Source organism: Saccostrea echinata, unplaced genomic scaffold, assembly GCF_033153115.1.
Source record: "Saccostrea echinata isolate AGI-Se365-2 ecotype Australia unplaced genomic scaffold, CSIRO_AGI_Sech_v1 ptg000001l, whole genome shotgun sequence".
In the NCBI taxonomy this organism is placed as follows: domain Eukaryota; kingdom Metazoa; phylum Mollusca; class Bivalvia; order Ostreida; family Ostreidae; genus Saccostrea; species Saccostrea echinata.
The window spans coordinates 40,175,141-40,199,268 of NW_026889750.1; the positions used below are offsets into that span (position 1 = coordinate 40,175,141).

Sequence of the window (24,128 nt, forward strand, 5' to 3'; positions counted from 1 at the left end):
CTCTACAAGTGTATTTTGGTATGCATCATCTATTATCAGTATTTCCCCCATACAGGCAAAATTATCTCAATCAGGTTTTCAGTGTCCGCAGGGACTTATAGGTCCTAATAGGTCCTTGCGGTGTCAGGTGTTCAGTATAACCCATATAAATTGGTATTATTGATTGAACCAATGGATTGGATTAATATAACACAGTATAAAAGTCATGAAGAAGTTGATAATTGCTGTTAACAAGTGATAATTGCCACATAATTAATTAATTGATCTTCGGCGCGAACCGTCTAGGGGCGAAACGTCTCAGCGCGAATGGTCTTTGGGGCGAACCGTCCCGCACTCTCGTGGAACAAGACAAAAAAAGACGCGACTTATTAAGCGTATTTTCGTATGAAATGTAAGAAGACTACTTAATCGGAAATTGAATGTGGCTAAAATTCTTGTGCTCTATTCAAAAGTGTACCTACTACTGGTATACTCTTATGAAAAGAGTAAGTCCGTTTTAGTAGAGATTCGAAAATAATTTATAGCAAACAATAACAATTCCATAGCGCGGCAAAACAAAAATGGCTACCGACAGATAAAAATTGAGAAATAATCATTTGAATCAATTTACTTGTTCAGAAAATGAGTTCCAGAAGAGGAAATGATCCTGAAACAATAACATTATTATTGCAGAAGCTTTGTTTGAAGATAACGGGACTATCAGATGGTATGGCGATATAGACAAATTTGGACATGTTTCATAAATTGAAAAAAAAGTTATGATAGTGTGTTACAGGTAGCCCCAGATCATGTGGTACAAGGATATAAATGAACGACCAAAAACCTGAAGTTTTATACATAGAATAATTGAAATTTATTAGTATAGAAAATCATGCCCATTTTGAGTTGTATTAATTTTCAAACTGACACTCAGAATTGACATTTACCATGCTTTCCATGCTTATTTTCGCAAGAGAAAAAAAACCCATTACGAACAGCTTCTTTTATCAGATCCTTTAGCTGAAATTCTTTAGATAAAAGTTTGCGCATTGCATGTACAACATGTACAATACTAGTTAGAATAATCTAACTGAGTCTCGGGACAAGCCCTTACCACAGTTAGAATACATCCCATATACTTGCATTGTAGCAAATCAGAGTGGATCCACTCCGAAATGATTTTGAAGAATACAAAAGGAGTTGCACTGAAAATAACTACCAAGTTAATCATAACAAACCTTTTTGAGATTGTATATGCCTTTTAACCTAAAAAATAATCCATATAAATACGAAAATTCAACTCATTTTCGCAACGTTTTTTCCTCGCTTCAAAATTAACGCCATGTTGACATTCGAAACTCTCTGGATTGTTCATAGATAATGCACAGAGTTTGAGTTATCGCCCTTGTTTATTTTGCAAAATTGCCAATACACGGAACGAATTCTAACGTTAAACCGGGTCCGTAGGACAATATCATTTTAACGATAGAACATTCTATCTAGTACAATACATAAAATGTAGTCGGGGTTTGACACATGGTGCACAAGCTGGAAACGAGTGCACTATTCTCTATTGAGAATTTGATGGCTTGTTTTGTATAATTTTGTATAATTTTTGTTTTGTTTTGAGTGTTTCATGCTGTTAGGTATAATGTACAAATAGTTTCAACGAATTTTTATTACAGAGAGGGAAAAAAACATTACACAAAAACTATTTTTAAAAGAAATTATTTCTGCTGTCCATAGAATGTGAATAGTCATTATTAGTAGTGTTCCAATCATCGAGTAGAATCGAAAATCAGTTGATTGCTGGCATGATTTAAGCGCTCAATTACAAAAATTTTATTCTGATTAATCGGTTTATTTTTTTTTTTAACAAGTGTAATAGTCATTAAGTCAAATATTCCAGCTGCAACTTATGTGTTAACTTATTTGGGTATCGTAATGCCCAAACAAACAGAATTGTATCCATACCCATGTAACAAAGCACGTTCCGGGGTATAGATGTAAGTTTTATATCTGTACAGTGTATGAAGAAAAATTAAAGAAAAACAGATATACACTCAATAAAACACTCAGATAATATCCATTTATTCTTTTTCAGCAAAATAAACAACAAATACATATGCAGGAAGTAGTCATTTACCCATTCTTACCATTAAATTAACTAAATTGATAGACTTTGTAAATGTCCGATTATAATCGATAATTAGCTAGATAGAGTAACCCAATCATCGATTATGAAATTCTTACCGATTCCCATCACTAGTCATTATTTTGATAGTTGGTCAACAAAATGAATTCTATTGAAGTAGGAAGTACATATCCCATAATTGTATATTGTGTATAATTTTCTAAGAATTTCTTGTTATAAGAAATTATTGTATAAATATTACCTTTTCAGATGCAGTGCGACCTCTGCTTCAACATTCATTAAGAATATTAACAAGGTAAATGACTGCAAGAGGTGAAATGATACATGTATTGTGAAAAAAAAAATACTAAGCAGGGTTCAACAATAATATTTGACTGATTGTCTGTGTTCATCTGATATGCTTTTATTTGGATGTCATTGTACTTAAACACTCAACTGATCTGCCAAGTGAAAATTCCTTCTGGTATATAGCTTGACTCTAAATTTTGTTTTTGTTGGCCTTGGCTATTTTATCAAAGCAATTTGTGACAAAATTTTATATAAAAAATACTTTGATATTTGAAAAGTCTTTTATTTACCAGTTGTTCAGATCCTGTATTATATTATGTTTTAATTACATCCATGTGCTGAGCAATATGCATGAGTGACCTGTGCCACATCCTGCATGCAACTTAATTGTGAGATCCAAATTTAATCTCTGTAACTACTAACCTTCTTTTTTTTATAAAACAACATTATACTATGGAATCATCTTACATTATTATAGATCACATGTTCTGTTTTATATTATGAGTTGTGAATTTAAAAATTTCTTCTATGTTCAGATGTTAGGTGTGATTTAGAAATAGAATCCAATTGTATATGTTTAAAAATGAACTAAAAAGTAAAATATTTGTTATCCTTTATTTTCTTGTTCTACATATCATGTACTTCCTCCTGCTAACATTAACATTGAAACTTGCTTCCCCAATCTGTTATGAATCAGTCCTTAAAATTATGATGACATATTCTTAATTTACCATTTACATGATGTATGAAGAGAGCCATAGTCATGGTATATTGTGTAAATTGTAGGTTTCTGATAAAACATTGAAAATGATCTTTTAACATTGGGCATCTGAGTAGAATTCTGTTTTTTTTGTTTTTTTTTCGTGTTGTATACTGTTTTTTTTTCTATTCAGTAATTATGAATCAACTGTGGATCATGATGAGTTTCAAGTTGCTGAGAAGATAAAACGAAGGTGTAAGTCGGTTTGGATAGAGTTGAATTTTATTCAGTCTAGTTTTCCTTTTAAGTATCAAGTTTTTTGCTTCTTCTGTGTAATAAAAAAAATGCATCTACATCTATGTTAATTTTATTAAATAGTGGTGAGGAAAGGCAAGGAGAAAGATGCTGTTATTTTTCTCGAACTTCATCGCAAGCTTCAAGCACAGGTAGGAACTCTTAAGAGTTTACCAGCGATTTTTTTCTATACATTGGGAAAGGGTTCGGTACTGGTTCAATTGGGAAAAATAGGATTGAAATAGAACAAAGGAGAATTTTCTGTCATTTAAACATATGAAACATATTTTGCGTTTATTCCAACCTTATTACTCCATGTTTTAAAGAATAAACAACAAGTATTTATTGTTTTTCATATCAGTGTCCCTTGTTTTCGCATTTTCATGCTTTCAGTTTGTCAAAATGTATGACACTACACTGTCTACACCACAGGTCCCATCATATTACAAACTAATCTTTACTTTCGATTTAAGCGGAAGTGAAACAATTAGTCAACTTGTACAATGTTTCATATAAAAAGAAATATGATGTCATCGTAGTCTGTTGCTTGGCAGTGGAACTGGGAATTTTTAGTCTCAAAATTGGGAAAAAATTAACGGTTTCTGGAATGGTAACGTTTATCGGTCACCATTCATGATCTCTTTTGAACCATGCATGAAATAGAAAATGTTAAACAGATAGAGATGTAATTACAGTAAACATCTTTTATAACGTATCTCAGGGGACTGTGATAAATCCTACGTTATAACCGGTGTACGTTATGAACGGAGATCGGAAGTACTCAGTACACCTTTACCGTAAACACTTTTCAAACCGCTAGTGTGTTATCAATATTTTATAAAGTATGTATAGTATGTAAATAAATGATTTACAGGTATATTTGGTTTCATTTCTTATATTAAGAAAGATTAATATTCAGTAACATTTTATTTTCACAAAGTATAAATTATTTCAAAATCACTTTTGTGCTGTACAATCTTGATGATCGTCAGATCATAAAAAGTCCGTAATGTTTGTCTGTTTGGCCTGACAAAATTTATTTACAAAAGTTTCCAAAGTTGCCAGAGTTGTGAAAACTTCGGACTAATGCCCTTTGATCGTCTGGGTAGATGGTATGCATGTGTCAGGCATGGCCTCATCGTCCTCGCTGTCGTCGCGGTCTACTGATATTGAATCAGTGTATTTTTCTTTCACTAGTTTATATCATTTTCGGTTATATTGCTATTTCCTGACTCAAAAGTGAATTTTTATTCAAACAATTATGAGTACATCTATTCGATGAACTTTATTCAAACAATTTATTATAAATACATCTACCTGAAACAACAAAGAACCCTCGTTAGAAAAACAACCATTATGGAGAAGCTATGAAATCAATAAACCGTGACTAATCTGCAGTCACTAAGCTGATAGAAAACTCTGAAAAGCTGTGAAACCACGCGTCAGAATACTGTAAGACCTAATGTAATGTAATATATATAATTTTGATAACATTCGGCTCTACCATTGTACTGTATTCTATTGTGTATTTTATGATTGCATCTTTGCAGAAACATTATTTCAATTGTTTGTAAGACAGTTTCTGTTTTTAAAAACATGTTATGTATTTATCCTATTTATAGCACATGCTGATATGTGAATAATCTATTTTCTAATTTAATTCTGTATCTCATGAATTCGGTCACATACCTTTTAAAACTACATGTTTTCTTGTCATTATTCATGAACTGGGGGTGAGATGTTATAATCTTAAAGAACTGTAATAGCGCGATTTATTTTATCTGGATACTCTTGTATGCAACCCGCTGCCATCTTTGTTGATGTGATGTACATACTAGCCAGAGTTTCGCATTTTGTATCTCTGTGATTTTATTGATTGTTTATTATTTGAAATAACTCAAATTATTGCTAGAATAATTGTTACAAACTATTTATTATAATCAGGCAGTCATTTGTACATTTAATAGCTTATCATTGTGCTCGTATTTGAAAGTACTTAGTTGACATCGTCTGCTATACGATTCAATGTTTTTATGACAATTATACATATTTCTAGGAACTGAATATTTACTTACAGATTAGGACAACATCCAGCATAGTCATATTAATTTAATCCATGTGTATTTGTTAAATCACAGCTTGTTTTTAATTATTTATTCTTTGTGTACGGCAAACTTGTTTGGCACTGTACGGCAAATCTCATGTTGTGCGGTGCCGTACATTGCCACGATTGGTCGAGTGTCACAGTACAGTTATTTCATTCGTTAAGCCCTATCACGTGGTATCTCAGAAAGTCTATATATATGAGTCGATCAGCCAATAATGGCAGATAATCTTGTCTAAGTTCCCTTAGCGCTAAATTCAAATTCCAGCTTTCCATCAACCAGTATTAGGTGAGAATTAATTAAGACAATTATCTCCCAACACACTGGACACCTATTAATTATTTGAAAACATTATTATTAATTACTATTTAATATTTGAGTTGACGGTCACCTTGGTGCCCCGCCCCCTTTTTACCATAGCCCTGTACGGTAGACACCACCGACCAAACTCATGTTTTATAGGCCTACCTGATGTTGTTATTGCTGAAATGTGCTTATAAATAAATTATTATTGTTACCTTTGAGAAACTCTCGTTCTGTTTACAATACTGAAGTTAACCAAGACTGAAGTACCACCGTACTTGTGTGTGTACAGTGTAATGTTATATTTTGTAACCCCCATTTATGAAAGGCCATCCGTGGGGAGCTTACAATACGTTATAAGAGGTGTAATTTATGTAACGGGACCAAATTTCTAATACTTTATAAGCGATACTACGTTATATACAAATACGTTGTAAGCGGTGTTTTTTCCAGTGAAATATATAGACACTTTGCCGGGACTACGGAATGGATACTTTACATCCGGAGATGCTTTATAACCGAGTACGTTATAAAAGAAGTTTACTGTACGAGAATTATGTTTTATTTGGAAAATGACAAGGAATTTTTCAACATGCTGATCAATTCTGTTTTGTTTTTTATGACACCTAATTCAGGTGCCTTGAACATAAACTTCAGAATATTTTCATCTGTTCTAAAGTGGCTAAACCAATTTCAACCAGTTTTGCTAAATAGCATCTGCAGATGAAGGAGAACAAAAATTTGGTTAATTTTTATAGCACAAGCAAGCAACTTTTATGCATTATGATGACGAAGGAAGTATTCTGTAAAATGGTAAAATTCAACTTGCATTTAGTGTTGTTCTGTTTCCAGTTGGAACTATGTTGATCATATGTTTGGAATGCATGATAGTCAGGTGACTGTTTTGTTTAAATTAATTACAGGGTGTGATAAAGAACAGATGGTCCATCCTGTATCTTTTGATGTCTTTGAGTGACAGCTCGGTGAAGACCAGTAGAGCCAGGGTAAGATTTATAAACACAATTTATTTATAAATGCAGTATATACACTTGACAGCAAAATGCCAGATACCATGCTAGAACTACATGTACATTTCCTTTCAGAGACTGGAAATCATTCAATTATTTCTGGAAAAAAATTACATGTGTGATTATTATACCCCCCAAAAACGAAGTTTAGGACTAAATAGGAATCACCTTGTCCATCTGTCCATGCAATCTTGACTTGGCTATAACTTTGTAGGGTTGGGGGTGTCTTCCACCTAATCCCACTTGTTAAAAATTGGAAATTTTGTATTGCAATATTTTTAACTGTATTGCGATATGTATTGCAATATAATGTTTCCTTCAGAAATCTAAAGCCCAAACAATTTGCTGGTATATCGATAATTTTTTGTTAATGAATTGCAATATACCGGATTGTCGATATTATTGCGCAGCCCTATAACTTTGTGATGATGCAAACTTACACAGTGTGGTCTCGTTATTACGGTGACGGTTTTATAAGATAGAACACTTATTACCTTGTAAATTCAAATCACAAAACCATTTCTTAACAAATCTATACAAAATAGAACCATTTATTACGATGTCCTAATATGCCAGGACTCGGTATTACGATGTAAAAATTCTGTCCAAAATATTTTTCACTCCGTGTTTATTCAGTGCTGATCGACGGTAGACACTTAAGGAGACGCTAAATAAACATTGAAACACTTGTGCTCTGACAGAGTGTTAACCTACAGACCCGTTAGGTGATTAGTGATGCTTGACTGCAGACACCTTGACTGTTCTAGCAAGGTCAGCAGAACTGGAGACATTGTGTCAAAGCCATTGTTAAACAATTAAACTGTTTATTTATAAATGTAGTCTCTAGTTTATCTATCTCTGTAAAGTTTATTTTATCTTTTATACTTTGGTTAATAAATAAAATTAATTTTTTAAATAAAAGGATACATTTAATCTTGTGCATGTATGTTAAACACATATTGTATAATTTCGTTTGCAGTTAAACTGCGGTAATGGACAGCTTGGGTATCAAACATAATTTGGGCCAAATTTGAACTTCACTTACATTTTAACAGCTTGGGTTGTGGCTTTCATAGTTGCCAACTCACCCGATTTCGTCGGGTTACACCCGATTTTTCGACCCTTAAGCCGAGTATTTTTTATGACACGGTGGGTCATGCTTTTCGCCCGATTTTTGCCAAACAACCTGAAAATCTCCCGATTTCCAAATTTGGTTCATAAATTAGGTTGTACTTTTAACTTCCAGTTACAACCCAAGCTCGGATATACGTAAACAATGCCGATGGCTATGTTCAGTAGGCCGTGTACCAGTAAATTATCTGTGCAGGACCAGGTGTAAACAATTACCTGAAAGTTGTTTTGACAAATCAAAGTTTGAAGTCAATTTAAAATGGCTTCTGATAGAACGAGATCGTTATCAGGGCCAGCAGGAACAAATTGAATCAAGAAAAAGAGAAACGATACTTATGTATATATCAAGGAATCTTAGAAAACAACTTTCATTAGATAAAATAAAGTGTTTAAAGATAGTGTAGGCATAACTGTAAATTTAATAGCACTTGTTAATTGAATTAATTCGGGAGAGGAAAAATAACTTCAAAACCAAGATTGGAATGCTTTCAAATTGAACACAAACTTTCCATGGATGTGCTTCAAATCAGCAATGCAGATTCTGAAAAGACTTTCCTTTTAAAAAAAAATGCACACTTAATTCAGGTCAATACTGAATAATGAAACCTTCAATGCTCTTTTAACATGTAAAGGATGACTGCACTTAAGGACATGCGAAAATTGCGACAAAATAAACTTTCAAAACAAGCATTTTTCTTTTAATTGCACAAATGGTCAACATCTAATCTACAACTTTATGTAATTAAATTAAATAAAAGTACATATTTACGAAGTACGAAGCTGTTTTCTAAGGCGGGGGTCATCACAATTCCTTGAATCTCCGTACGATAATGAGGACGCCCACCTTTTCACTGACTTTATACATAGTCAGCGCATGTTTGTCTATTGTTCTCCGTTTAACAGTAGTTGTATATTTGCATTAACAATGTTGTGTCAAAAGGAGATTAATAGACAAACATGCGCTCATGGTTTAAACGAGAAAAAACTGCTTCTTCTTACATCGCTCTCTCTATTGTAACCAAGGGCTGTGACATGTTGAATATTATAATTCACCACGTGATTTCTTACCTCAGGTAACTCTGTGAATATTAAATTCCGTCACGTGACTTGTAAAGTAGCATGTTTTGTGCTAACTAGGACAAAGTGCTCGAACACGTTAAATTGTTAGGCATTGATTTAAAAGATACTTTACTTACATGGACGTCGCTCATATTGTTAATTTCGTTTTTGAAACCTCTGAAAATAGTGTTCTTGTGCCATACAGAATAAAGAGGGAATGAGAAGGAATGGGAAAGAGTGATCTCTTATTTTTTAAATACATGTCATTGTTATTTATCTAGTCTAATTTTAGAGCCATTCTTACAATGTTAGCTTCACCTCTCATGCATACCTAATGTTTAATCAAGGGCAGGTAAGTGTAAATTCTCTACACTTGGAAAGAGTAAGGACAGAAAACATAGAATCATTTTATTGTATAACAGTCTAAGATCATTGTAATATTTAAATTCGGCTCGAAATTGACAGGATTCTTTCATAAATATATGAAAATGAAATAAGAGTTTGATATAAAAGCAACAGAAGCGACCGAAAAAGACCCAAAAACCGGCGTTAAGTGCAGTCATCCTTTAATAAATATATATTAATTTTTTGTCATTGTAAGTACAAGCCTCACTTTAACTCTTTTCCCCCTGTTGCCACCATTTGACGCACTTGCCATTTCCCTAGAGTGTTTGTCTGGCTGCCCCCTGAAGCCATTTTGGCTGATTAGAAATGACTGACCATTATATTTAGAACATGCTAATAAGTACTTAAATATCATTAAAGTGTCACATATTATATATCAATGTTTTGGGAATGGATTAAACTTTAACATGGTCACATAATTTTGTAAAAATTATTCATTTACAATTAACAATATAGGTGAAACCAGGTGAAATTAATTTTTTTACAATTAATCTTGATATCCTCACTTTGAGAGAAAACTTTTCTAAAGCATTTTTCTTAAAACATAACTGTAAACATAAAATATCATATCCTATTATTGAAAAGGTTCATTAGATTTTTTTTTGAATGTTTTTAAATATTATCATGATAGTTCACTAAAGGTAGGTAATTATCTAGACTAGATCCTGCTAAACTTCGCGATCTTATTCATGCAGACAATGTTTAGATATTTATTTTGCTGACCATGTCTTGCAGAAGTCTCTTGGGGAAAATAAATTTATACTTAAAGCAATGCTCAGATGTAAAATTTTGCTGATAGTTGAATTTAGCATTCGTAAAACACATGGGAAATTTGTGGCCGCCATTGTTGCTATTGTGTAAGATTCTCCGAAGTTTTGCCTTCTAATTTTCATTGTAAATTTTTATTTCTGTTAAATTAATCTTTAGAAATGATGTTAACATTGTGAATGCTAATAAAACCCAAGGAATGTTTCATAATATGCAATATTAAGGCCAAACTCTACTTGTAGCAAGGCCTAATTTTTCTTGTAAACAGACAGGACGCCATTTTTTTCAGACAGGTAAATCTCACGTGAATTCACACCAGATGTGACTTCACTAAATATAGTAACATTACCTAATGTTTAATACACATGATTGGCTGTTATTTAGAGCTGAATTTATTTTAGAAATAGGGGAAATTGCAGAGCTATTTAGGGTTGTTGTATACATGCGTCAAAAGTCGTCAACAGGGAAATGGGGCATAGCGTCAAATGGTGGCAGCAGGGGGTAAAGGATGTATTGCTTCAGGGGGAAAAGAGTTAATAAAATAATTCTCAATACACAAATGCTTATATATACATAAACTAATTGAAATCCCGCACAAGCGCGGGGAATTGAATTTATAACACTACTGACAGAAAATATATTGTAGTTCTCTATTGACAGCCTAAAGGCTTATAGCAGGAACAAATACTTTGTTCAAAATCCCACATGAAGTAGATTTACCTATCCAACACCCCCCCCCCCCCCCCAACCCCGTTTTTTGTGTTTGTTTTATTTTTTTAAACTTGAAAAATAGCAATTTCATTAATTGACGTTTATTGTGAAACCTGTTATACTACGTTATGGATATTGTATTTCATATGCTCTTATTTCATTTCCGTCAAGGATAAAAGCAACGAATATGCACAATTTACTGATAAATTGATTGGGGGGGGGGGGGGGATTAAAAATTCACAGGTACTTGGGTCTTGGTTTATAAATATGTTTGTACCTTATTGATATGTAAAAATGTACTTAACATTTTTACCTATCATTAAGGTATATACATATTTATAAACCAAGAATCAAGTACCTGTGTAAAAATTAGCTCTTAACGCCCTATGAATAGGCTGAGTATTTGATACAAAAGACTAAGCTGCAATAATGTAGCCCTCTCCGATTTTTTTTTGTTTTTTGGATCTGATATTTTCTAGCCTCTCTCTCTGCTCCCCCCCCCCCCCCCCCCAAAAGGAGAGTGCTACATTATTGCAGCTATCTTTCGATATATAATTATATTCACAACTTATAGTGTTATCAGTGATTAACAATTATTCCAATTATGACCATTTACACAAAAGCTTTTTTTTTATGGTCTTGTAGCTATATCGCCTCGTTTTTTTCTTAACATCGGGCTCGATGCTATATGATGTTCTAGAAGCTTCCGTCAATATAAAGATCAGTGAATGACGAAAATATTTTGCACATTTCCCTTTTTAATCGGTTATCACAACTTATTTCTTTTATATCATTGAAATCGAGTTTTGATTGAATAATTCAGTGATGACGTTTTATGTAATAAATAAACGATTGCTTGTTGTCAGTTTCATTAAAAATTGCCAGTAACTTAGATCCGCCAACCAGAAACGCCACCATACTCACGTTTTAGCTATTTCATGGCTGTTTATAGAAAATGAAAGTAGACTTTTAATTTAATGTATGATACTTACTATGTGAGTGAAATCTAAATATAGTTTACGGACATCAGCTTGTATCTAGTGTATTGTTAGAGGAGTAAGTAAGAACTCTGGTCACCCGTTTTGGAGTTTATTTGCAAAATTTATTAATTTATAAGTATAGATGTTTAATTTAATCATGGTAAATTTGTCGTGAATGTTGTTACGCATTATGACCAGATTCTGGTCATGACCAGATTTTTACATGTTGGAGGTTGGCAAGTATGGTGGCTTGGACTACCTCACAGGTGTCAGCAGAAATTCAAATCGATAATTGCTGAACTGCTCATTGAACTCTGTTCAGTAATTTAAACAATCAAATTTATTTTGACATATAGCTTGTGCATTGTCAAATTCCGTCCATAAATATGCCAGTCACACTGCCCTCTTTCATCAATTCTTCACTGCTGCTCTAAGCTCATTGAACACCCAAAAGCACACTGAAAATTGTTGTTGTTATGTAGTAACGACTATAAGTTGAATACGAAGACGGCTTATTGAAATTTTTACGAACGCATTATCTAGAGAGTCAGAAACAAAAGTAAAAGGGAATGGTGGTAGATAAATGAATATCACTAAAGTTTTTATAGGAAATATGCATTTTTCTTTTGAAATGAAGGAAATAGAAGAAATATCATCATGAAGATATCTATTAAAGATAAGTTGTTAATAAATTATATATGTGTTAGCGTTTTAATTAAGAATTGGAACAGAAGAAGGGAACAAAAGGGCAAAAATACACCTCCCACAAAAATAACAAGTTTTCAAAACGATGTTTTAATGGATTTTATTGGGAACCTTTATTACGTTGCCCTCGGTATTACGATATTTTCCCGTGACAAAATGAACATCGTAATAACGAGACCGCACTGTACATGGTACAAAGATTGTTTATGACCTGAAAGTGTGTTAGGATCTTGACCCAAGGTCATTCCAGTAAGTGCAAGGTTATTGACATGAATGACAATAATGTTTATAGCCTGTGCTGACCATATCTTGTTATGGAGAACATTATGGAGAGTATACAAATTTTGCATATGATCTGAGGGTATGTATTGACCATGAACCAAGTCAGTACAGCAAGTTTAAGGTCACTGGCAAAAAAGTTTTTATTTGTGTTCTGTTGATTTCTCTCTAATGGAGGCTAATTGGAAGATGATACTTGACAAAAAAAAATTACTTATGTAATGACCTAAGGGTGTGTATGATCTGACCTAAGGTCATTTTGGCACTTGCAGAAAAATATGTGAGCTAAAAGTGTGTCACGATTTTGACCCAAAATCATTGTTGCAATTTCAAATTATTGGCTGAAAAAGTGTAAAATTTATATTAGATCCATAATTTTCTAATGGAAAAACATTGGATGTCTATATTTCACTCAAAAATTACTTATGACCAGAGGATATCTCATTTTCTTTTAACCAAAGTCATTTTGGCAAGTTCAAGATTACATTTAAAAAGTTGCAAATGGGGCACTTTTTAAAAAATCATAGCAGGGGTTTTATTTTGTGAGCATGCTCAAGGTACCAATAGTTTTAAGCCTAGTTTTACATGTGTACATATTTTTTTTAAATTCCAAAAATTATTCTGGTAAAAATTAAATTATGCATGTGTTTATACCGCAATAACAGTAAGAATCTCTAATTTGCCATAGGTTTAATTTGCAAATTTTTTTTTAAAATTTAAAACTTGTTTCATAATTCAAAAGTTGACTTTTGAAATTTTTTTTTCTGAGTAAAAACTTTTAACAATTTGTTGAACTGAAACTTTTACTAACTGTAGCAAGTTGGGTTAAGCAGTACCTTGTTTGCTGGGAATCTCACAGGACATGCCACATCTACACCGTTCCACCCGGCAGCCAGAGGACACGTGGGTAATGGTGACACGACAACCCTCCATAGCAACAGTACACTCCACTCTGTACACACTTCAGGAAGTAGTGGAATCAGCAGTATCCATGGTGAAATCCATAGCAACGACCCCACTCCAGTGCCACAATCTTATATGCCTTTGTAATCCACTTTTACCACACTTAAGATTTTATTTGAAAATGTTTGCAGAATATACCCCAAAAGATATTGTGAATAAAACATTTCTTATGCATTAAAACTATAATATTTTACAACATAATTATAAAAGACACATGTTAATATGTTATTTGGCCTGTTCTCTTTCAGACCTTCTTATCCAGGCTTAGATTCTTACAGAGACAACACCAGTGTTGGTTTGCGATTAGCTTCAACACTGTCCAGTGATAGAGGTATAGCTAGTAAAAACATCTTAAATGGTATCAAAAGTTTGGAAGACATGCTCTTCAGATATTCATAAGTCATCAAAGTCATAATATTAAAATTTTTAAAGGCAAATGATGATACATGGAAGTAAACTTAATTCTAAATTTTAGGTTCTTCAACAGCAGTTGTACCTCATCGAGGCAGAACATCAAAGAAGACTAATATTATAGTCCGCAAAAATGATCAGTGTATGTCCAAATCTAGAATTGTGCAACTTATTGTATTTATTTAGTCCCTTGTTGGTGTTTAATACTGAGCATAAACTAATTTCAGCATCAGAGGAGCTACCAGAAGCTGTGATTATTAGGGACCTTGTCTATGCATTTCAAGGAATAGAGGGAAGATGGATCAGTTTTGACCCAACAAAGGAAGGCTACCGAATTAATCCCCAAGTAAGAGAGAGTTATTTCTTCAGGACTATCTTATAAAACAATACACAGTTGTACATCAGATAATAATTGACTCCAGTGCAATAATGTGTAGAAATTAGGTATTTGTGTAGTGTGTGGTAATGTCCAGTGTAAGTAGGAATGTAATGAAATAACTGTTAATTTATAGGCAGGGATACCTAAAGCTATACGACAACTGGTGAGCAAGCTAGCAGAGTGTGGATGGCTTTTTAACAAAGTCAAGTCTTACGTAGAAAACAAAAGTGCTGACAAAACCTTTGGTTTAGTTGGAAAGGTGAGCATTGTCTCATTTATCAGAAGCATACTTTTCACTTTGAATAAATAACATGCAGCTTACATTTAAAATACAATAATTGAGAATTTGGATTAAAGCAGTGCAATATAAACATGTACATGCATCAACAGTTTAAACTTGCAGTTCCTTGTTTTGAATATTTATGTAGAATTTTAATTACAGAGCTTTTGTGCTGCCTTACATGAAGAATTGACGGAATATTACAGACTTATTGCAGTGTTAGAAGGACAGGTAACAATAACTTTATGATATGCTTACATTCATCATTGATATAGGAAACTTCCCTGTTTTTGTTGCTATTTTTGTACTTCATTGTATGAGTTATTTTGTAGATATTGAGTGAGGGCGATAGAACAGATGGACAAGGACTGACCCTGAGACAGCTTGTCTTGTGGACATTTGACCCCTTACAGAGACTTAAGTGCCTTGCCACCATTGTTGATGTTTGTAGGGGGAAGAAGGGAGGGGCTTTGGCTTCTGCCCTGTACTCATACATGCAGCATGGAGATCCATTTGTACAATCTCTCATACAACACATACTGAATATGGTAGGCTTTTCAAAACTGAAAATCTGGTTAGATGTTATCTTGTTATGTGAAGGTTAGATAGGTCTAAATGTCCATAATTTAAAAAGCAAAGTGTGTTTTAACGAGAAAAGGTAAGAAGAAAACCAGTAGATTTGCATTTCCTGTTAAACATAGAAAACATGATACATGAATGTATATTATTTACATGAATGTACATGTATATTATATCAGGTAGCCCAACCTATCTACATTGGACTGGTCAGCTGGATGTATGATGGGGAGTTGGAGGATATGCATGATGAATTTTTTGTGGCTTCTGACCCCACAGTGAAGAATGACAGACTTTGGCACGATAAATACAGTCTCCGTAAATCTATGATTCCCAACTTCATCACCCGGGATCAAGCCAATAGGGTAAAGTAAATCAGTATTTTACCCACCTAGGAACACATATCAGAATACTAGATTTTAATCTTAATTAAAACTGATAAGGTGGATATAAGCAAAGGGTAATGTTAATGCCTAAAATATTGAAGAACTAGAAGATATTACAGTTGAACTTTGGTATCTCAAACACTGATATCTCGAATACCATGGATATGTCAAAGTGATTTGGAAGTCCCAACCACTTATTCTTTAAGTATTTTACCCTTGGTATCTCAAATCCTCAGGTATCTCGAAGTTTTTTCTTGGTCCCATCAAGTTCAAGATAATGAATTTTGACTGTACTTGACAACATAAATTTTTATATTAACAGTAATGAACAGTTAGGTATGCTTAAACACTAAAATGAACGTTAATATACATGTGTCAAACACCAATGCATTTAATGCCAGAGATATGTTTAAGTGAGTTAGTGATCCTAACAAATTAATGATACAAATTGGAATCAAATGAGCTGACCATAATAGTTTGTTCTCTTGATATATTAATTGAAACATGATACAGTTTATTATACAAGATATTCATATCTTTTGATGGTTATAATTTTCCTTGGATTTTAGATACTGTTGACAGGTAAATCCATTAATTACCTAAGGCAGGTCTGTCAAGATCGAACTCCAACAAAGGGGAGACAAGTCATTACACACATGGACTCTAGTCAAGGTATTTAATCAGGTTTTGATAAAATATGGCAACCTTTCAGTGATTCATTTTGAAAATGGTTATCATGGGTCCAAAGGACCCCTCTTAATGACAAAAATGAGTCCCGTGCTAAAATCAATGCGTCCAAATCCAAGGGTACCGTATATTAGATGTTACAGAGGAAATTCTGGTGAAATAAAAAAGGGTATTGTACGAAAGTGCAGAAGTTTTATTGTAGTTGTGAGTGATATATACTTTTACTATCAATTGTCCAAGTAAGAGTACATGATTTTGTGTCATTAAAATAATATATTGTCCACTGTGCACTTTGGCTCTATTTTTAGATTGTACATACGATCTCACACATGGTATCAGTCATAAAATGCAGAGAAGCAGAATGAAGTAAAAAAAAGTTTAAGAAGTAATGTCAAATAGTCAGAAATAAAAATGATTAAATTTTATACTTCTTAGCTTGTAAGGAAAAAACGAAAAGAAAAAAAAACCAATGATACAGGTTACAGCTTAAAAACAAAGGTATAGTATTCGCTTCAGAAACGTTCCATGGTATAGACATAATCAGTGATAATCGAACTATGCTAACTAACTTTCAAATATGCTTTTAACTGCAGTTGTGAAATCTGACCTGTTGTTGGCAACCTTATACCTGTTAAAATCGTTCATACATATCGCTTAGCACGTGGATATGATGCAATCGGTCAAGTTTTGAATCAGATTATACCGAATTAATTTAAAAAAGTACATGTCCTTCTATAAATTTATTGCGTCCATTGGGATGCACATTTATTGCAATAATGCGTCCTGCGCAGGACGCACACCAAAATGAATCACTGACCTTTATGTCTAGTTAAAAAAAGAAATCTCAATAATATATGCAGACACGTTGCTTGCAGTGAATGTAAAGTGTAATCCAACTTTCACTCATGAACTTTCATGTATTTCATTGATTTTTGAATCCAACTATTACAATTTGTAATTAATGATTGAAAAAATATTCAGATTTGATTTGATAACAATTATAATTGTCTTCTTTTGAACATTAAGAGCTGCCTGTGATGACAGATTAACAGTGTATGATTTGTGTGTTATGTCTTACAGCTGAAGTGATGTTTCGTCAGGACACTACAAGTGAGTTTCAGCACATGGTGGACCATGTATATAAAGAGACCAGTCGACATCTACTGGATGTCCTGAACACAGAGTACAAGTTCCTAGAACACCTAAAGGTTAGAATATACCAGGATGTGCTCAGGAATTTTCAAATTATTCAGATGTCTAAAATTTGGATTGACAAATGAGTTAAAATTTAGTAACTGATGGAGCACCTGGCTACTTGAAAGAGAAAAAAAGTTAACACTATTTCTTAATTGCCTTATACATGTACTTATTTATCAGTAGATGTACATGTATGTTTTCTTTTTGAAACACATGTTAAATATATTTAAAAAACTTGATATTAAATCAAATTTTTTAAACATATTCTATGAAAATAAGAAATGTTTGATTTGATGTTCAGGCTATGAGGAGATACCTGCTACTTGGACAAGGAGACTTCATACGTCATCTTATGGATTTACTGCTGTGAGTACATGTATTTAAAACTATTGCATGGATATGTTCAGTTTTTGGAGCAGGTCCATTCTCAAAGTAATGATAGGCCCTACTTAAACCAAAATTGCAAGAATGGAACATCTAGGGATGCATATTACTGCATTCTTGCTTTTGATGTTTTTTTCCAGGAGTGTGAAACACTTTAATAATGAAATTAGTTAATGTCCTTGTACATTGAACATTTATTATGCCCCGCCATGAATATGGCTGGGGCATATAGTGTTTGTCATGTCCATCTTCCGTCTGTCCTTCCGTCACACTTTGCGTTTAGCTCTGTTCAAAGCTCAGTTTCAAAGAAACTATCCAAGATATTTTAATCAAACTTCATATATGCTGATAGATATTGATGAGAGCTATGCAACTGCATCAACATTTTTTGACCTTGACCTTTCCTTTGACCTGGACCTCACTTTTCTTAAATTAGTGTTTAGCTCAGTTTTAAAGATACCATTCAAGATAGTGTAATCAAACTTCATATGTTGATACATACTGATGTAAGCTATTCAACTGCATCAACATTTTATGACCTTGACCTTTCTTTTGACCTTCACCTCACTTTTCTTAAACTAGTGTTTAGCTCAGTTTTAATGAAACAATTCAAGATATTTTTAATAAACTTCATATGCTGATACATACTGATGAGAGCTATTCAACTGCATCAATATTTTTTACCTTGACCTTTCCTTTGACCTTGACCTCACTTTTCTTAAATTAGTGTTTAGCTCAGTTTTAAAGATACCATTTAAGATAGTGTTATCAAACTTCATATGCTGATACATACTGATGAGAGCTATTCAACTGCATCAAAATTTTTTGACCTTGACCTTTCCTTTGACCTTGACCTCACTTTTTTTATATTAGTGTCAAACTTCATATGCTGATACATATTGATGTAAGCTATTCAACTGCATCAATATCTTTTCACCTTGACCTTTCCTTTGACCTTGACCTCACTTTTCTCAATTTGTGCTAAAATGTTGCATTACTAATATACCCTTGGCGGGGCATTCATGTCCTATGGACATATTTCTAGTTACTTATAGATTAAATTTGCTATGTTGAGCTTTGTAATTAATCCTTTTTAACCTTTGTTTGGTTTTTGTTAAAAACAATTTCAGTGTGATACAATTTAATGAAGATATTAAAACAAAAATCTTTAAAACTAAAACAATGTATAGGTCTACAATGAAATACTTTTATAGATAGACTGATATTACAATGTACATGTATCTTTGATGTGATTATTTTCAGAGATGATCTTGCTAAGCCAGCCAGTAATTTATATCTTCACAATCTGTCAGGGATACTAGAGACAGCCATCAGAGCCACTAATGCCCAGTTTGATGATTCCGACATATTGAAGAGACTGGATGTTAGGCTACTGGAGGTAAAATAAAAAATTAATTTGATTTAATATAATAAAAATTTGTGATGTGCTTGTTTTAAGCAAGATATGGAAATTGTTTGCAGCTTTTGAATAATTTAAGAGTTTTTCTATTCTTACAGGTTTCACCAGGAGACAAGGGCTGGGATGTGTTTAGTTTGGAGTACCATGTTGATGGACCAATAAGAACAGTAATTTTCTCTAATACTCATTTACATTTGTGATAGTAAGAAAATCATGTAGAAGTACAAAATTTATTTCAAAAATATGAATTTGATACTAGTATCAGTAGATCTAAATTTGTTTCTATTTAAAGGTTTTTACTCCACAATGCATGATGTCGCTACTGAGAATTTTCAACTTTTTATGGCGGGCCAAGAGAATGGAATATATCTTGGCCATTGTGTGGAAAAATCAAACGTCTAATTCTAGATCACTTCGTTGTATTCCAGGTAAATAGTCTTTATGAGATAGACTATAAAATTAAAATTCTAATAGTTACACTGTAAAATGATTTATATTATTAAAATATTGATATGTTAAAATATCACAGAACATTAACAGACAAGTACCTTTATCATTTCAGAATTATCAGGCATTCTTCATCAGTGTTATGTTTTGGCCAGTGAAATGGTTCATTTCATCCAACAAGTGCAATATTATATCAATTTTGAGGTAAAAGAATTGTTTGTTCATATTTATGTTTGTAGTAGATTGCAACAAATTACATAAGATTCTAACATCCCTTATAAAACAGAAATATTTAATATGTTTTCATGTCCATGAAGTTTTAAGATCCAGATTTTCCCCCCTAGTTTGAATGAATTTGAATGTATAATAATAACTGTATGTGTAGGTGTTGGAGTGTTCTTGGGACGAGCTGTTGACCAAAGTAAAGGAAGCAGAGGACTTTGATAACATCATAGCGGCCCATCAAATCTTCCTGAACACCGTCATCAGCAGGTGTCTTTTAGACGAGCAGTCCAGGGTAAGGACGGTGGTTAAAATTGTGGAGTAACAGAAAGAAAATACTGTTTGGATATTACCTACCAATATATTTTGAGGGACAGAGATTTTCATCAAACAATGCGTAAATATACATGTAGCAAGACTTTAACAAAGTGAGGATAATGTTTGACATAATATTGACTTTTCCTTATTAATGACTTCCTTATAACAGGACATCTTAACCCAGTTGAGGACAATCTTTAACCTCATTATTGAGTTCTTTATAACAGAACATATTAACCCAGTTGAGGACAATCTGACCTGATTATTGATTCTTTATTACAGGACATACTAACCCAGCTGAGGACAATCTTTGACCTGATTATTGACTTCCAGACAGCTCAGAGTGAGTTTTATGAGGAAGCTAATGATGAATTACAAGCTCGACAACACTATGAAAAACTACAGCAAATAAGAAGTCAGAAGGTTGGTTTCTTGCAAAATATATGTTTACCAATATGAAAAACAAAAATGTTATTAATTTTATCTAGAGTATAATGTCTAAATGCATTTAAATTCATGTTAATCCCGAGAATTGATTTACATGACAAAGCAATTACATTTGTATTACCTGATTGTAGGGAGACTGGGCTTTAACAGAGGAGTATGAGGAAGAAGAACATGTAAGAAGAGTGGAATTCCTGAAGAACATAATACCATCTAAAAGAGCTCGATTTAAGGTCCTCTCACAGTCTTATCAAGTGAGTTCTGTAAAATAAAGTACATGGTATATTTGATAGTTGATACATGTAAACAATAATTACTCCACTGGTTCGGTTGGTTCCATAAGTGTTTCCTCAGTTCACATTGCTGACAACTGCACATTTCTGTCAGAGTAATACCTTATGATTCCCTCATTCAGAAAACTGCATTAATTGGACTTTTTATGCCCCGCCATGAATATGACCGGGGCATATAGTGTTTGTCATGTCCGTCTTCCGTCCTTCCGTCTGTCCTTCCATCACACTTTGCATTTAGCTCTATTCAAACAAACTTCATATGTTGATACATACTGATGTAAGCTAATCAACTGCATCAACATTTTTTACCTTGACCTTTCTTTTGACCTTGACCTCATCTTTCTTAAATAAGTGTTTAGCACAGTTTTAAAGATACCATTCAAGATAGTGTAATCAAACTTCAGATGTTGATACATACTGATGTAAGCTATTCAACTGCATCAACATGTTGACCTTGACCTTTCTTTTGACCTTGACCTTTTCTTAAATTAGTGTTTAGCTCAGTTTTAGTGAAACAATTCCAGATATTTTTAACAAACTTCATGTGCTGATACATACTGATGAGAGCTATTCAACTGCATCAATATTTTTTACCTTGACTTTTCCATTGACCTTGACCTCACTTTTTTTAAATAAGTTTTTAGCTCAGTTTTAAAGATACCATTCAAGATAGTGTTATCAAACTTCATATGCTGATACATACTGATGAGAGCTATTCAACTGCATCAACATTTTTTTGACCTTGACCTTTCCTTTGACCTTGACCTCACTTTTCTTAAATTAGTGTCAACTTCATATGCTGATACATACTGACAAGAGCTATTCAACTGTATCAATATTTTCTGACCTTGACCTTTCCTTTGACCTTGACCTCACTTTTCTTAAATTAGTGTTTAGCTCAGTTTTAAAGAAGCCATTCATAATATTTTTATCAAACTTCATATGCTAATACATACTGATGTAACCTTTTCAACTGCATCAACAATTTTTGACCTTGACCTTTCCTTTGACCTTGACTTTTTCTTGAATTAGTGTCAAACTTCATATGCTGATACATACTGATGTAAGCTATTCAACGGCATCAATATTTTTTCACCTTGACCTTTCCTTTGACCTTGACTTCACTTTTCTCAATTTGTGTTGAAATGTTGCATTACTAATATACCCTCGGCAGGGCATTCATGTCCTATGGACATATTTCTAGTTTTAACTTAAGATATTTGAAAACTCTTTGTATAATTTTGATCATTACTCTTTGAATCATTCAATTTGGTCTTGATTATAGGATATGGTAAAACAGTTTCTGGTCATGCTGACCTATCACAAGGATGTTAGTCTACGATTCCTCAGTTTCCGACTGGACTTCAACGAACACTACAAGGCAAAAGAGCCAAAATTACGGAGTCCTTCTGTACATAGACTGTCTCGATCTACAGTTTCATAAAAATGACCTTCCAATTTTTTAAATCAGGACGCTATGACTTTATTTTTATGGAGATTTTTTTTTAAACAATTCTTGCCATCACTAAAATAAATATACCTGTATATATGTGTCATGTAAAATAATGAAAAAAAAAATATTTCTAGGTTTGTGTTTTTCATCTATATTATGTAACAAAAGAGTCTGTTAAATTGATTTAAATGCAGATACTTTCTTCTTTTTTTTTCACCAACATGATTTATCAGTCAAAATGATTTGTTACGCAATTCATATTAACAAAAATATGACTTTATTGCTCATGCCTCATCATCTCAACCATAAACATCTGTTTTAGGTTCACAAATTTTGTAAACAATATTTCCTGAATAATTCCTAAAATTCTGCAGTTTTATGTAGTGATGGCAGAGGTCTATATTTATGATCTGATATCGTTAATTAACTTTGTACATGTAGAATCTCCTTGGTTGTATACATTCTGTACAGATTATTTTTACAGAGTCACTGAAAAGAATGATATACTGCTAAGATGTTAAATAAATTGTTAATGTTTGATTTGTTCTTTTTATCTGAAATTAACATTTGTTGTGAGGATTAAAGGACTTATCGCATGATTTTTCAAAAATCGTATTTTTATGAAAAATATTATCTACAACCTTGTTTATTAAAATACTGAATACAATAAACTTTGTTGAAAGCATATTTTAAGAGATATTGGGAGTTGAAATTCAAATACGGCAATATGCATATTTCAGTCGGATTTCGGCGAAATACTGCTCTGATGTCATAGGCGACAATTCAGTGATAGAGAGATGAGAATATACACACTATTTACGGAGTTATCAACGACAAATGCAGCTTAATTACGAAAAATGCTGAAAAATTTAATTTCTAACGTGCTTTTCAATTACTATAGAAACATTAACTAGTTCTGAGGTATAAGGTTTTTGAGATATTTTCATTTTTTATTCCAAACATTTAGAATCTGTAGCTCTGATTACGGCAATGTTTCGTGATCGGGAAATTATTTTTCAAGATCGCCATCCTTTAAAATACATATGAAGACTTGCATAAATTAATATTATGTTAAAAAGGAAGAACAACAAATTATATAATGTTAAATTTGTGAATCAAATACGTAAATTCATGTGATAAGATGACAAATCAAATCGTATTCTTATGGCGAGTTTCTTCGTCTTCGCCGCGTCTCCCTCGCTATCGTCGCTGCTATTTTTACAATGTTAACAGATTTTTCAGATTTTTTCTTGCTGACAATTGTAACATATAAGGTTGGATATTCAATTTCATATCGATAAAATAAGTGATTTGCTCGTCCACAACGAAGAAAATTCAGGTTGTATCGCGTATATTTTCGTAAGATTAACGTGAAGAG

At 32.9% G+C, this 24,128-nt stretch overlaps 1 protein-coding gene across 2 annotated transcripts; it reads left to right on the plus strand.

Moving 5' to 3' along the window:
• The first annotated feature begins 540 nt into the window (after positions 1–540).
• On the plus strand, positions 541–23,288 carry LOC133191567 (gamma-tubulin complex component 3-like). 2 transcript variants are annotated; one of them, XM_061327318.1, is made up of 24 exons: positions 541–706; positions 2,384–2,429; positions 3,316–3,377; positions 3,501–3,568; positions 6,748–6,828; positions 13,707–13,936; positions 14,102–14,184; positions 14,329–14,406; positions 14,492–14,610; positions 14,777–14,902; positions 15,086–15,154; positions 15,256–15,471; positions 15,682–15,864; positions 16,455–16,557; positions 17,653–17,780; positions 18,071–18,135; positions 19,417–19,552; positions 19,672–19,740; positions 19,866–20,001; positions 20,136–20,224; positions 20,406–20,537; positions 20,843–20,983; positions 21,139–21,258; positions 22,583–23,288. In XM_061327318.1, the coding sequence occupies exons 1-24, from the start codon at positions 622–624 to the stop codon at positions 22,739–22,741; spliced, it is 2,724 nt and encodes a 907-aa protein (XP_061183302.1). In that variant the 5' UTR covers positions 541–621; the 3' UTR covers positions 22,742–23,288. The 2 variants fall into 2 exon arrangements, with proteins under 2 accessions (XP_061183302.1, XP_061183309.1); XM_061327325.1 differs by lacking the exons at positions 20,843–20,983; positions 21,139–21,258; positions 22,583–23,288 and adding an exon at positions 20,730–20,834.
• Positions 23,289–24,128: the final 840 nt, after the last annotated feature.

Bases quoted from the DNA above. Each gene is read 5' to 3' on its own strand.
- LOC133191567 (XM_061327318.1), top strand. From the start codon at position 622: ATGAGTTCCAGAAGAGGAAATGATCCTGAAACAATAACATTATTATTG. The intron at 6,829-13,706 runs GTAAGATTTATA...TACTAACTGTAG, and splicing joins TGAAGACCAGTAGAGCCAGG to CAAGTTGGGTTAAGCAGTAC. The intron at 19,553-19,671 runs GTAAAATAAAAA...CTATTCTTACAG, and splicing joins TGGATGTTAGGCTACTGGAG to GTTTCACCAGGAGACAAGGG.